Below are 13,094 nucleotides of genomic sequence, written 5' to 3' on the forward strand. Positions count from 1 at the left end.
CTGATGGTCTGATTACAAATGGTAGATAAGTAATTCACCTAATGTATATATAGGCCTAAATAACTGCTTCCACCATATACCTCAGACAAACTCAGCTTGTTTCCCCCTTGTTCTCTTCTACTGCTCTTACAGCCAGTCCCATCATTTCTATTTATTTAGCTCACTAAAATCTTTTTTACTCAGTTAATACAAAATATTTTTTGTTCACTGTCAATACAATCATGTTTTTAAGGTTATTTGTTGAATGCAAGGTCTTTGAGTAACAATGTAATAATTATAAAAAGTTGACATGTTTTATTAATCGAATCTATCTCTTTTTCAGGAAACTTTAATTCTTGCTTTAAGTTTACTGGGGGAACTCAGTAGCTGCCATGGGAAGAAGTGTTTGGTGGAGAGACAAAACTCGTACTGCAGCGGTGGTCAGTGTGGCTACTCCACATGTCTGAATGGTGTGTGTGGTGAACCAGGGGGGTTCAGGCAAACTTGCAATCATGCTGGGAGGGAACCAGAAGGTCACACAGTGTTCAGCCACCAAGCCAAGCTGGAGTTCATTGAGGCAGTAATGATGGTCTGCTTCTCTTGTCATACCATATCCCCCAAACAAAAGGTCAGTTACTGCTGAAAGCTGTCTCAGATCCTAACCTGTATTTATTGGGTAGATGAAATAAAGTTCTTGTTTCCATTGGCTCTTGTTATCAAATGTTAAAATGGCCAGCTGGTCTTTATTTTTTCCCACTTGTATATTGGGCACTCTTAAAAATTGGATGAACTCATAACCTAAAGGTTTTCTGGTTAGTAGATGTGTGCTCTACTGCTGAAGCATCTAGCGTTCACCACAGGGCTGATGATTTAGACCTTGTCAGAACTTGTCTAAGCTGTTTCTCTGCAATAGATATTCTTATCCAAGAAAATTTGAAATAATGCTGTTTAAATTCGACATAATCAAACTTAAACTCTAAATATTAAAAACTATAGAAAAGTCTGTTATATTTGTAAAGAAGTCTCTAATTGTGAATGTCCAATGATATGACTAATTTGTAACTTTGTTTGAAGAGAGGTTCAGAAGATGACCTCTGGCTGAGGTTGAACTCTGCCCTACAAAGCTGCATCTTCCTGGAGCCCTGCAAGCTGTCAGCTGTCTTTCAAATGCTGCTCAATGTGGCACTGCCCCGTTGTCCATCCATCTTGGAGTACTCGTATTCACAGATAGTCTCTATGCTGGTTAGTTGTTTTCTTTAGTAGTCGTTTAATGTTTCCTAGTTATTTAGTCCTTATGAAGCCTTTTAAAATGTTGGTTGAAATTGTTACACTTGTAAGAAACATATTTTGCCTTGTTTTCAGTCTTGTATTCAGTCCATGTTTATGTATGTTTTAATTTACTACAGTGAGTACTAACTTGATATACTGTCACCAGTTAGATGGTCTCTAATATAAACTATGTAAGGGCCTATTGTGAGCTTGGCATAGCTGTCTGCTGTCATTTGTTAAGCAAATAGATAGTAGTTGCTATAGTTTAAAAAAAGGTCTGTCAGCACTTTCCCAGAATTTAATAAAAGTAGCTATAGTTTATAAAATAAAATGTTACAAGACTGTCTTTTAATAGTTTCCCAGAATATCACTGTAGTAGTTATAGGTTATAACAGATTGTAAAACATGACAAACTGTTATCAACACTTTCCCAGAATTTAAGAGAGAAAGAAGACATAGCAGATGAGGATGAAGTGAGACAACTGCTGCAGCAAGAGCTGGATGAAGATGGCGAAGTTCTCTTCACTGAGCATGGCTATGAGGCAGACACTGAGACCTCCATTTCTTATGACTGGAAGAAAGGTTTGATCAACTATATGAATTTTTTAATTCTTTTCTTTGGATGCTTTGTAGGCTAAAACAAATTTTTTAAAAGCCTCAATAAGAAAAAAAATGAAAATTTGTAATTTTGTGAAAGGGACATTAAAATCTAGCTATGTATTGTTGGGATAAAATAGTCCTAAAATTTTGTATTACTTTACTCTATGAGTAACAATGACCACCATGTGATGGATGTAACTGCTTTCCTCCAGGACTTGAGTTCAGCCTACAGAACAATGTGGGCACTAGCAGCTCCTCCTGCCCTTGTTTCCCTGCAGTCTTTAGGCTCTTTGTGGAGCTGATGGTGGCCTGTTACAAGGTGGCCTCACGCGGGGTCATCCTGCACACAGTGGCCCTGCGTCTGCTGCAGACCCTGAGGTCCAGCAGGAGGTCTGTTAGAGCGGTCAGCTCAGAACATCTCCTGGAGGTTTTGGTCGAGGGCTTCAGAGAGGTTTTGATCCAGTCACCAGCGGATGGCAAACGTAAAAATTATTTTCTTTACAATAGTTATAGTTTTATAAAACCTTTAGTGTGTCAGAACTTTTATTCAATATTTAAGTCACTGTACAAGAGAAAAAATGTCCTGGGAATTGTTTTTTTTAAATTATGTTCATATTACTTCCAAAGCAATATTTTATGCTTGAATTTTATTTTAACTTTTACCATAAAAATACAATTTAAAAAATGTTGACACAAAGATTTGGATTATCAGTGCTGTATGTTACATTTTTTTTAGTTGTTCAAATAATGTTTTTTTTATATGTAAACAGTGACATCCAATTTTTGTGTCCACAGAATCAACACTGCAAGAAATAATTTTGTCCTTGGTGCAGGTGATAGCACAGAGTGAGATGTCAGCAGCAGAACTCAGGCAGATGTTGAGGCTGTTTCAGGACAACACTGACACCACTGTGAGGGGCATACAGCAGTCTTAGGATTAAACATACGTCTTAAGTTAAAACTTTAGTCAGGGTTAAAACATCAGTCTTAGAATCAAACATAAGTCTTATGTTAAAACTTTAGTCAGGGTTAAAACAGCAGTCTTAGGGTTAAAACTTCAGTCTTAGAATCAAACATAAGTCTTATGTTAAAACTTTAGTCAGGGTTAAAACAGCAGTCTTAGGGTTAAAACGTCAGTCTTAGGGTTAAAACGTCAGTCTTAGGGTTAAAACGTCAGTCTTAGGGTTAAAACATCAGTCTTAGGGTTAAAGTATCAGTCTTAGGGTTAAAACATCAGTCTTAGGGTTAAAGTATCAGTCTTAGGGTTAAAATATCAGTCTTAGGGTTAAAACATCAGTGTTAGGGTTAAAACATCAATCTTAGGGTTAAAACATCAGTCTTAGGGTTAAAGTATCAGTCTTAGGGTTAAAATATCAGTCTTAGGGTTAAAACATCAGTGTTAGGGTTAAAACATGAGTCTTACTAGGTTAAAACATGAGTCTTATGGTTAAAATATCAGTCTTAGGGTTAAAACATCAGTCTTAGGGTTAAAACATCAGTGTTAGGGTTAAAACATCAGTCTTAGGGTTAAAACATCAGTCTTAGGGTTAAAACATCAGTCTTAGGGTTAAAACATCAGTGTTAGGGTTAAAACATCATTCTTAGGGTTAAAACATCAGTCTTAGGGTTAAAACATCAGTCTTAGGGTTAAAACATCAGTCTTAGGGTTAAAACATCAGTCTTAGGGTTAAAGTATCAGTCTTAGGGTTAAAGTATCAGTCTTAGGGTTAAAGTATCAGTGTTAGGGTTAAAATATCAGTCTTAGGGTTAAAGTATCAGTCTTAGGGTTAAAACATCAGTCTTAGGGTTAAAACATCAGTCTTAGGGTTAAAGTATCAGTCTTAGGGTTAAAACATCAGTCTTAGGGTTAAAACATCAGTCTTAGGGTTAAAACATCAGTCTTAGGGTTAAAGTATCAGTCTTAGGGTTAAAATATCAGTCTTAGGGTTAAAGTATCAGTGTTAGGGTTAAAATATCAGTCTTAGGGTTAAAGTATCAGTCTTAGGGTTAAAGTATCAGTCTTAGGGTTAAAGTATCAGTCTTAGGGTTAAAACATCAGTGTTAGGGTTAAAACATGAGTCTTAGGGTTAAAACATCAGTCTTAGGGTTAAAACATCAGTCTTAGGGTTAAAACATCAGTCTTAGGGTTAAAGTATCAGTCTTAGGGTTAAAATATCAGTCTTAGGGTTAAAGTATCAGTGTTAGGGTTAAAATATCAGTCTTAGGGTTAAAGTATCAGTCTTAGGGTTAAAACATCATTCTTAGGGTTAAAGTATCAGTCTTAGGGTTAAAATATCAGTCTTAGGGTTAAAGTATCAGTCTTAGGGTTAAAGTATCAGTCTTAGGGTTAAAGTATCAGTCTTAGGGTTAAAACATCATTCTTAGGGTTAAAGTATCAGTCTTAGGGTTAAAATATCAGTCTTAGGGTTAAAGTATCAGTCTTAGGGTTAAAATATCAGTCTTAGGGTTAAAACATCAGTCTTAGGGTTAAAACATCATTCTTAGGGTTAAAGTATCAGTCTTAGGGTTAAAACATCAGTCTTAGGGTTAAAACATCATTCTTAGGGTTAAAGTATCAGTCTTAGGGTTAAAACATCAGTCTTAGGGTTAAAACATCATTCTTTAAAACATCATTCTTAGGGTTACACATTAATCTTTAGGTCAATACATCAAATTTTTGGTTCATACATCAATCTTGGTGTTACATCCAACATTGGGTTAATACTGCAGTCTTAATACATCAATCTTTGGATTAAAAAATAAATATTTAGTTTAAAACATCAATCTTAGAGTTAATACAATCAAGAGTTAAATATTAATATTTAAGGTTACAGCCTTATTATATGAAAAACCTTTTGATTAATTTTAATTTTTCAGTTAAACATAAAATTAACGTTTAGTTTTGACATAGCTATCACTGTATAGTCTTCATCTGTGACCTCCCCAGAATTCTCTCCTCTCAACACTGCTGACTGTGATAGAAAAAACTCCTGTAGCTCCCAATTCTTCCATCACATTTCCTGTTAAACACCAGTCAGATGGGGACACAAGCCAGACCTCATCACCTGACCCAGGTAGGCATGTGCTGGATGTCACACTTGCTTTAAGCTATCTTTTCATTATCAGTTTACCTAACTCTTCATTTCATGACAAACTTGTTTGTTTTTAGATGGAATTAAATGCAACTTTGTCATTGTAAAAATGTTTTACTTAATGTCTAAGTTTTAAATTTTATTTTTCAGAGTCAGCTGAAGTTGAGCCAGTCTGGCAACATGCAGCTGTTGAGCTTGAAGTGCAAGGTCTTGCCTGGCCACCCCTGCCCACAGGGTTTAGCTTGGCTTTCTGGATGTCTGTGGATCTGCCTGTACATGGCAGCAAGGCTGAATTTAATAGTTCAAGCAAAATTAAACGTAAATTTCATTTTCAAAAAGTCATTTAACATTGTGGCTGTAGTCTGAATATTGTTAGGGACACATCAAATCTTCACATATTTTTTTTTTCCAGACAAAGATTTTTCTGACAACAAGGCACAGCAGTTTGTGCCTCGACGCTTGCAGATACAGGACTGTCTGCTGGTGGTTGCCGTGGGCAACAAAGAAAAAATGTTTGAAGTTTGGGTTCATCCAGCAACAGCTTCTTTGGTCTGCAGGTGAGAGCCATGTGAGGGCCATGTTAGTCAAACCTGAGACCATGTGAGGGCCATGTTAGTCAAACCTGAGACCATGTGAGGGCCATGTTAGTCAAACCTGAGGCCATGTGAGGGCCATGTTAGTCAAACCTGAGGCCATGTGAGGGCCATGTTAGTCAAACCTGAGGCCATGTGAGGGCCATATTAGTCAAACCTGAGACCATGTGAGGGCCATGTTAGTCAAACCTGAGGCCATGTGAGGGCCATGTTAGTCAAACCTGAGGCCATGTGAGGGCCATGTTAGTCAAACCTGAGGCCATGTGAGAGCCATGTTAGTCAAAGCTGAGGCCATGTGGGGGCCATGTTAGTCAAACCTGAGGCCAGGTGAGGGCCATGTTAGTCAAAGCTGAGGTCAGGTGAGAGCCATGTTAGTCAAAGCTGAGGTCAGGTGAGGGCCATGTTAGTCAAAGCTGAGGCCATGTGGGGGCCATGTTAGTCAAACCTGAGGCCAGGTGAGGGCCATGTTAGTCAAAGCTGAGGTCAGGTGAGGGCCATGTTAGTCAAAGCTGAGGTCAGGTGAGGGCCATGTTAGTCAAAGCTGAGGTCATGTGAGGGCCATGTTAGTCAAAGCTGAGGTCAGGTGAGGGCCATGTTAGTCAAACCTGAGGCCAGGTGAGGGCCATGTTAGTCAAAGCTGAGGTCATGTGAGGGCCATGTTAGTCAAAGCTGAGGTCAGGTGAGGGCCATGTTAGTCAAACCTGAGGTCATGTGAGGGCCATGTTAGTCAAACCTGAGGCCATGTTAGGGCCATGTTAGTCAAACCTGAGGCCATGTGAGGGCCATGTTAGTCAAAGCTGAGGTCAGGTGAGGGCCATGTTAGTCAAACCTGAGGCCATGTTAGGGCCATGTTAGTCAAACCTGAGGCCATGTGAGGGCCATGTTAGTCAAACCTGAGACCAGTTGAGGGCCATGTTAGTCAAACCTGAGACCATGTGAGGGCCATGTTAGTCAAACCTGAGGTCATGTGAGGGCCATGTTAGTCAAACCTGAGGCCATGTGAGGGCCATGTTTGTCAAACCTGAGGCCATGTGAGGGCCATGTTAGTCAAACCTGAGACCATGTGAGGGCCATGTTAGTCAAACCTGAGGTCATGTGAGGGCCATGTTAGTCAAACCTGAGGCCATGTGAGGGCCATGTTAGTCAAACCTGAGGCCATGTGAGGGCCATGTTAGTCAAACCTGAGGCCATGTGAGGGCCATGTTAGTCATACCTAGGTCAAGGGTTAAAGCTGTTTCTAGAGTTATAGTTTCAATAGTTTATAATAACTTTGATCTACATAGAGAGTTATTTGCAAGTACCATTTATAAATTTAAGCCGAGATAACTGTATAGTATGCTTCTGTAAAATTGATAGGTTACAATAATTATTTAAAATACCATGTAGAATTATTCATAATATGAACACTCAAGTCTTTCAAGTTAGTTGTTGTGCCCTCTACTGCTCGACCATACTGTTCCATATCATAGACATTACAGACTTAAAATAATAACAAAATGTATTCTATATTCTATTTGTGTCACACACCAACTAAAACTTCTTCAATAATCAAAACAAACATTTTTGTATTTTAATAGGTTAACAGCTTTTGGAAGTGAAGTTTCAGTCCTAAAAGAGATAACCCTTGACCAGCTGCTGACCCCTGGAACATGGCAGTTAGTTGTTCTGTCATACAAAGACGTGTTAGATGGCAGTACCTTTGTTGGCAAGGTATGGCTTTACACTAAACTATACCTTTTGAAACTTTACTAAGCAGAGACACTTTTTTATACATTGTTTCATTTGTTTTTTTTGTGCTAATAAAACAAATCTAGAAGCAGTACATTTTTTAAAAAAATTGAAAATTGAAATTTGAATTTGTAATGCATACCACAATTAATGTTTGACAGCTGGACGTGCTAGTTGATGGGTGGCTGAAGAAGGAAATTATCTTAGATCACCCAGCATCACTGAGTAAACAGCCCAAACAACAGAAGGTTTTGTGCATAGGGGACACACGGCAGGGTGCAGGGAAATCACTCAATGGGACCTGGAAACTAGGCACACTTCGTTTGTTTAGAGGTTGGTGTGATATTTATTTTAAGCACTCCATCTGTTTACAGGTAGATGTGCTATTTGTTTTAAGCACATTTCAATTGTTTAGGCGTAAATATTTTATCTAAGATGTGCTATTTGTTTTAAGCACATTTCAGTTGTTTAGGCGTAAATATTTTATCTAAGATGTGCTATTTGTTTTAAGCACATTTCAATTGTTTAGGCATAAATATTTTATCTAAGATGTGCTATTTGTTTTAAGCACATTTCAGTTGTTTAGAGGTAGATATGTTATCAATTTTAAGCACATGTCCACTGTTGTGGTATAGCCAAGTAATTAGAACTATCTAAACTTGTACTTTGTGTATGTCTGTGTGAAAAAAAAAGAATATCCGTCATAATTTTAATATAGTTGAAACAGAAGAAAAGTTTGAATAGGTTTTGTATGAAATGCATGCATGCATGTTTTTATGACATTTATTATGAGAACAATGCATAATGTCTCTTGTATAGTGTGAGTTTTATTGAAAATGTATTTTATTAGTTTTACTATACTTGTTGCTGATTGGATGATTACTTTTAGACACTGTACTGAGTGGTGACTGGTGGTTTCATCTCTACTGTTTGGGGCCCAACTGTGAGGGTATAGCCAAGTGTGACTGTGGGAGCCTGCAGGCCTGCTACACACCTGCCATGTTGAAGCACATGGTGGATGTCACACACCTGACCTGGGACGTCTTAGTGGGTCTGGCTCAGCTGCCTGACATAGACACAGCCAGGGTTAGTGACAGGCTTTATTTTTTACTTATGTGGGTCTCAGGAAACGTTTGTTGTTTATGTATGTTTTTTTCTCCATATTTTAATCTTAGTGAGAGTTGTTTGTCAGATGTTAATTAGGACAGTCTCCTTGGTGTATTTTCTTTTGACAGACTTGCCTGATTTTAACCAGCAGCTTTTGTTTTGACAGACTTGCCAGATTTTAACCAGCAGCTTTTGTTTTGACAGACTTGCCAGATTTTAACCAGCAGCTTTTGTTTTGACAGACTTGCCAGATTTTAACCAGCAGCTTTTGTTTTGACAGACTTGCCAGATTTTAACCAGCAGCTTTTGTTTTGACAGACTTGCCAGATTTTAACGAGCAGCTTTTGTTTTGACAGACTTGCCAGATTTTGATGTACAGAGTGAACAGACCAGATGTGTACTCTATTTATTTGTTGCCACAAGCACCAGCAGCTCTACTGTCAGATGACCTTGGCCTTGTGCCTTCAGCAGGGTCACAGTCACACCTGCTGATACAGAAGCCTGTTATTCTGCCTGCAAAAGTGGTGGGCAAGGTGAAGGTCAGAGAAACCAATACATTGGAGAAGGCAGTGGAGCAAGCTGGAGGAGTGGAAGCTTTTCTTTTTCTGGTGGCAAAGGTATGTAATTAAATGGTGGCATAGGTATGTAATTAAATGATGGCATAGGTGTTTAATTAAATGGTGGCAAAGGTGTTTAATTAAATGGTGGCAAAGGTACATAATTAAATGGTGGCAAGGGTATTTATTTAAATGGTGGCAAAGTATTTAATTAAATGGTGGCAAAAGTATTTAATTAAATGGTGACAAAGGTGTTTAATTAAATGGTGGCAAAGGTATGTAATTAATAGTGGCAAAGGTATGTAATTAATGGTGGCAAAGGTACATAATTAAATGGTGGCAAAGGTATTTAATTAAATGGTGGCAAAGGTATTTAATTAAATGGTGACAAAGGTGTTTAATTAAATGATGACAAAGGTACTTTAGGGGGCTTTGAAGTTAGAAAAGAATCAAGTCATTATCTCTTTGCTCCTGAATTGGATTTTATTTGGAGAGTTGTGTGACCGTAATAAAAAAATGTAAAAATCATTCTTCTAGTCATTCTGAAAATGCATGTTTCACCCCCTACATCCACGTCTTAGGATTATTAAATTAGAAGTATTAATTGTAAAACAAATTAGAAAGCCATTAGACAACAGAGTTATTCCCCAGCTAAACATGTTTTCACTCTAAATGTGTTAATGGCCTATTCACCTCCTAAATTTGATTCTGCAGATTTTTGAAGACAGCATGAAAGTTGTTGACAAGGGAGGCAACCTTGAGACGGCTGAGCTCCTACAGAGTAAAGTGGTTCACCTCCTGTTCCAGCTGATCCACCACTTCCCCACCCATGCCAAGTCCTTTAATGATGCCAGTGGCTATGCCATGCTGGCCAAGGTCCTGACCAGCTCTAAAAGTATTGTGGGATACCATTTGCTCAAGGTACAATTAACTTCAGTTGTAATGGATAAAATTAATAGTGAAAGTCCCATCATAAAAACTTGGCTTTAGGCACAACTAATTAGGTCATTTAAAAAAAAAAATTAAGCAGCATGTAAATTTTGAAAGTACACCTCATAACAAATGTTGTTGAGTGTGCTGATCAAGGTGAAAGCAAATTATAAACATATCCACAGCATTATACTTACTATATTCAGGATCTCATAAAGAAACATGACCCCAGTAACATAAAATCACAATCCCTACCTTAGCCATACTAATACCTCTGTACCAATGTTTCCCTCCACTCTCCAGGTCCTGATAGATGCCTGCAGCACAGAAACCATGTTCAAAACCAACCCCAACTCACCTGTCCCCGTCCTGCGCTGTCGCCATGAGGCTGTCATCAGAGACGTGGAGGTGCTGACCCAGCTCCTCCTCAACTGGAGGATCTGGCATCGAGGCAGTGACAGCGTGACAGTCTTGTTGTTCAGGGCCATGGAGTCACTCGTCAGCCCCAGCCACCCTCACCACAAGTTCAACCAGAAGCAGATGTTGGCTGGCGGGGTCATCAATAAAATCTTCAACATTTATCTGGTAAACTTTTTTCTAACGTTTGGATGTTAATAGACAAGCCATTGTCATTGTAAATAAAAATCGAGACAGCAATTTGCAAGCAGCTCATCACACACTGATACCTGTCAATTAGCCTTACCTAAATAATTATATACTAAAGTTAACACTACCTGAGTCCTATACCTCAGTATTAGTGTTAAAATATTGTTAGCAATTTTATCAGCAGTGGGAATGTTTGGATATGGCTAATGGACTTCAGCAAGTTTACCATTCGTTAAAGCTCCAACACTTTAATAGAATTCAACATAAGTAGGATCTGCTAAACTCAATGTTAATTTCAGGAAAGAATTCAAGATGGACAGCCATCTCTCTCAGTGGATGTGAGCCTGTCAGCATCAAATGTGGTCAAAAGCTTGCTGGGGTCACCCCCTGACCTTCACCTTCTGATGGCAGTCATGGATTTCCTGTTGCTAGTCCATCCTGCTCCCAGTGGCTTCATCAACTTCAGTGCTAGTTCATTTTACTTCAAAATGTGGTGGGGTACGCAAGCTTTAGGATTTAGCTTATGTAAACTCTTGTTGAGTAAGCAAGCATTTGTAGCTATTGTAAACTGTTGTGGGGTAAGCAATCCTTAGGGTTTTGCTATTATAAACAAAGCCTAGCAAGAATTAGGGTTTAGCTATTGACACCTGTTTAGAAGCAAGCAAGCCTGTATGAAGAGGAGAGCAATTTTCAGGCGACTCTTATAGAGGCAGGGTTCTGGCATAGTTTTTACTCACTCTTTGGTTTTTGTGAGATTTCAAGAAACTAATGTTATCCAATTGGCTGATTAAAGTTGTGTTCTATGGTTAAGGATGTTCTTATCCCAGAGTTTGACAGCAAGGTTTTGATTCATTTACACTATTTGTTTTATTTGTGTATTGTGAAGATGGTGACAGGCCCAGAGCTTCATCAGACCAGCAAAAAATCAAATCTAAATCCAAGCGAACCATCAGTGAAAAGTCTGAAGCTCAGGTGGAAGAACCCAAAGACACTATTCTAGGTGAGTAGTGGGGTATCATTTCTGCTCAAGTTATGAGTTTCTAATTGATTTAAATGATGTTTGTACATTGTAAGAAATATATTCTGGTATATGAACTTCCTGCAAACCAATGCTTTTGTTTTCGTAATTGATTAATGTTTTTTATAATTTTTTATGTCTTTAGAATCCCGTCTAAAATCAGCCTACAACACTGCTGCTCAGATCCCGCCCTCCTCCCTGAGGTCGCCCATGACTGACAGCCCCATTGATTCCGAAGGAGATAACGAAGGCAATGAGTTCACATTCCCTCCCCTTAAGGCAACGAATGTGAGAACAGAGCAGAGTGCAGACATGGACGCTGACTATGAGGAAAGTGATAACGGGTGGCGCAGGAAAAACTTGATCAGGTCAGTGGAGGCTGGACAGCATCAGGACACCACTGACATCAGCAGCAGTGAACAGGAGGTGAGACAGGACAGCTCTCACAGGCCCACGGCTGGGGGGCTGGTGGACCAGGACAGTTGTCACACGTCCCCCCCTGGTGGGCTCATGGACCAAGGCGCTGACCAGGGAAAGAGAAGCTCACCCAGGAGAAGGCTGGTCTACACCAACAATGATGGGCAGCTGGTTCAAGACAAGGTGGATGGGGTAGACAGTGGGTCTCAAACTAATAAGGCTGGCCGACAAGGTGATGGTCAGTCTGAACAAGGAGGTAGAGGTGTTGCACAGAGTGAGGCAGAGTATGCCCTGGATGAAGAGGAGGAGGATAGTGACCAGGGCTTGATGGCTCTGTGTGTGGGTGAGTCCACTTTTCATTTAACATTTGTTTCTCTTGGTGAGTCCACTTTTCATGTAACACTTGTTTCTCTTGGTAGTCCACTTTTCATGTAGAATTTGTTCCTTTTTGGTAAGTCCATTTTTCATGTAACATTTGTTTCTCTTGGTGGGTCCACTTTTCATGTAACATGTGTTTCTCTTGGTAAGTCTACTTTTCATGTAACATTTGTTTCTCTTGGTAAGTCTACTTTTCATGTAACATTTGTTTATCTTGGTAAGTCTACTTTTCATGTAACATTTGTTTCTCTTGGTGGGTCCACTTTTCATGTAACATGTGTTTCTCTTGGTAAGTCTACTTTTCATGTAACATTTGTTTCTCTTGGTAAGTCTACTTTTCATGTAACATTTGTTTATCTTGGTAAGTCTACTTTTCATGTAACATTTGTTTCTCTTGGTGGGTCCACTTTTCATGTAACATGTGTTTCTCTTGGTAAGTCTACTTTTCATGTAACATTTGTTTCTCTTGGTAAGTCTACTTTTCATGTAACATGTGTTTCTCTTGGTAAGTCTACTTTTCATGTAACATTTGTTTCTCTTGGTAAGTCTACTTTTTATGTAACATTTGTTTCTCTTGGTAAGTCCACTTTTCATGTAACATTTGTTTCTCTTGGTAAGTCTACTTTTCATGTAACATTTGTTTCTCTTGGTAAGTCTACTTTTCATGTAACATGTGTTTCTCTTGGTAAGTCTACTTTTCATGTAACATTTGTTTCTCTTGGTAAGTCTACTTTTCATGTAACATTTGTTTCTCTTGGTAAGTCTACTTTTCATGTAACATTTGTTTCTCTTGGTAAGTCTACTTTTCATGTAACATTTC

General features: G+C 38.7%; 1 protein-coding gene across 1 annotated transcript in view; it reads left to right on the forward strand.

The window, feature by feature from the left end:
• Positions 1-13,094, forward strand: part of LOC131952639 (lysosomal-trafficking regulator) — a 58,547-nt gene that overhangs the window by 16,486 nt on the left and 28,967 nt on the right. Inside the window, exons 9-25 of the mRNA XM_059315384.1 lie at positions 323-607; positions 1,054-1,221; positions 1,683-1,830; positions 2,061-2,330; positions 2,644-2,759; positions 4,796-4,922; positions 5,091-5,258; positions 5,353-5,497; positions 7,111-7,243; positions 7,423-7,594; positions 8,151-8,347; positions 8,725-8,985; positions 9,640-9,846; positions 10,159-10,440; positions 10,761-10,959; positions 11,348-11,461; positions 11,625-12,239. Coding sequence (XP_059171367.1) covers positions 323-607; positions 1,054-1,221; positions 1,683-1,830; positions 2,061-2,330; positions 2,644-2,759; positions 4,796-4,922; positions 5,091-5,258; positions 5,353-5,497; positions 7,111-7,243; positions 7,423-7,594; positions 8,151-8,347; positions 8,725-8,985; positions 9,640-9,846; positions 10,159-10,440; positions 10,761-10,959; positions 11,348-11,461; positions 11,625-12,239 — 3,607 coding nt within the window. The remainder of the gene's footprint in view (positions 1-322; positions 608-1,053; positions 1,222-1,682; positions 1,831-2,060; positions 2,331-2,643; positions 2,760-4,795; positions 4,923-5,090; positions 5,259-5,352; positions 5,498-7,110; positions 7,244-7,422; positions 7,595-8,150; positions 8,348-8,724; positions 8,986-9,639; positions 9,847-10,158; positions 10,441-10,760; positions 10,960-11,347; positions 11,462-11,624; positions 12,240-13,094) is intronic.

Source organism: Physella acuta, unplaced genomic scaffold (assembly GCF_028476545.2).
Source record: "Physella acuta isolate Inbredline_101_S28 unplaced genomic scaffold, ASM2847654v3 ptg000883l, whole genome shotgun sequence".
Classification (NCBI taxonomy): Eukaryota; Metazoa; Mollusca; class Gastropoda; family Physidae; genus Physella; species Physella acuta.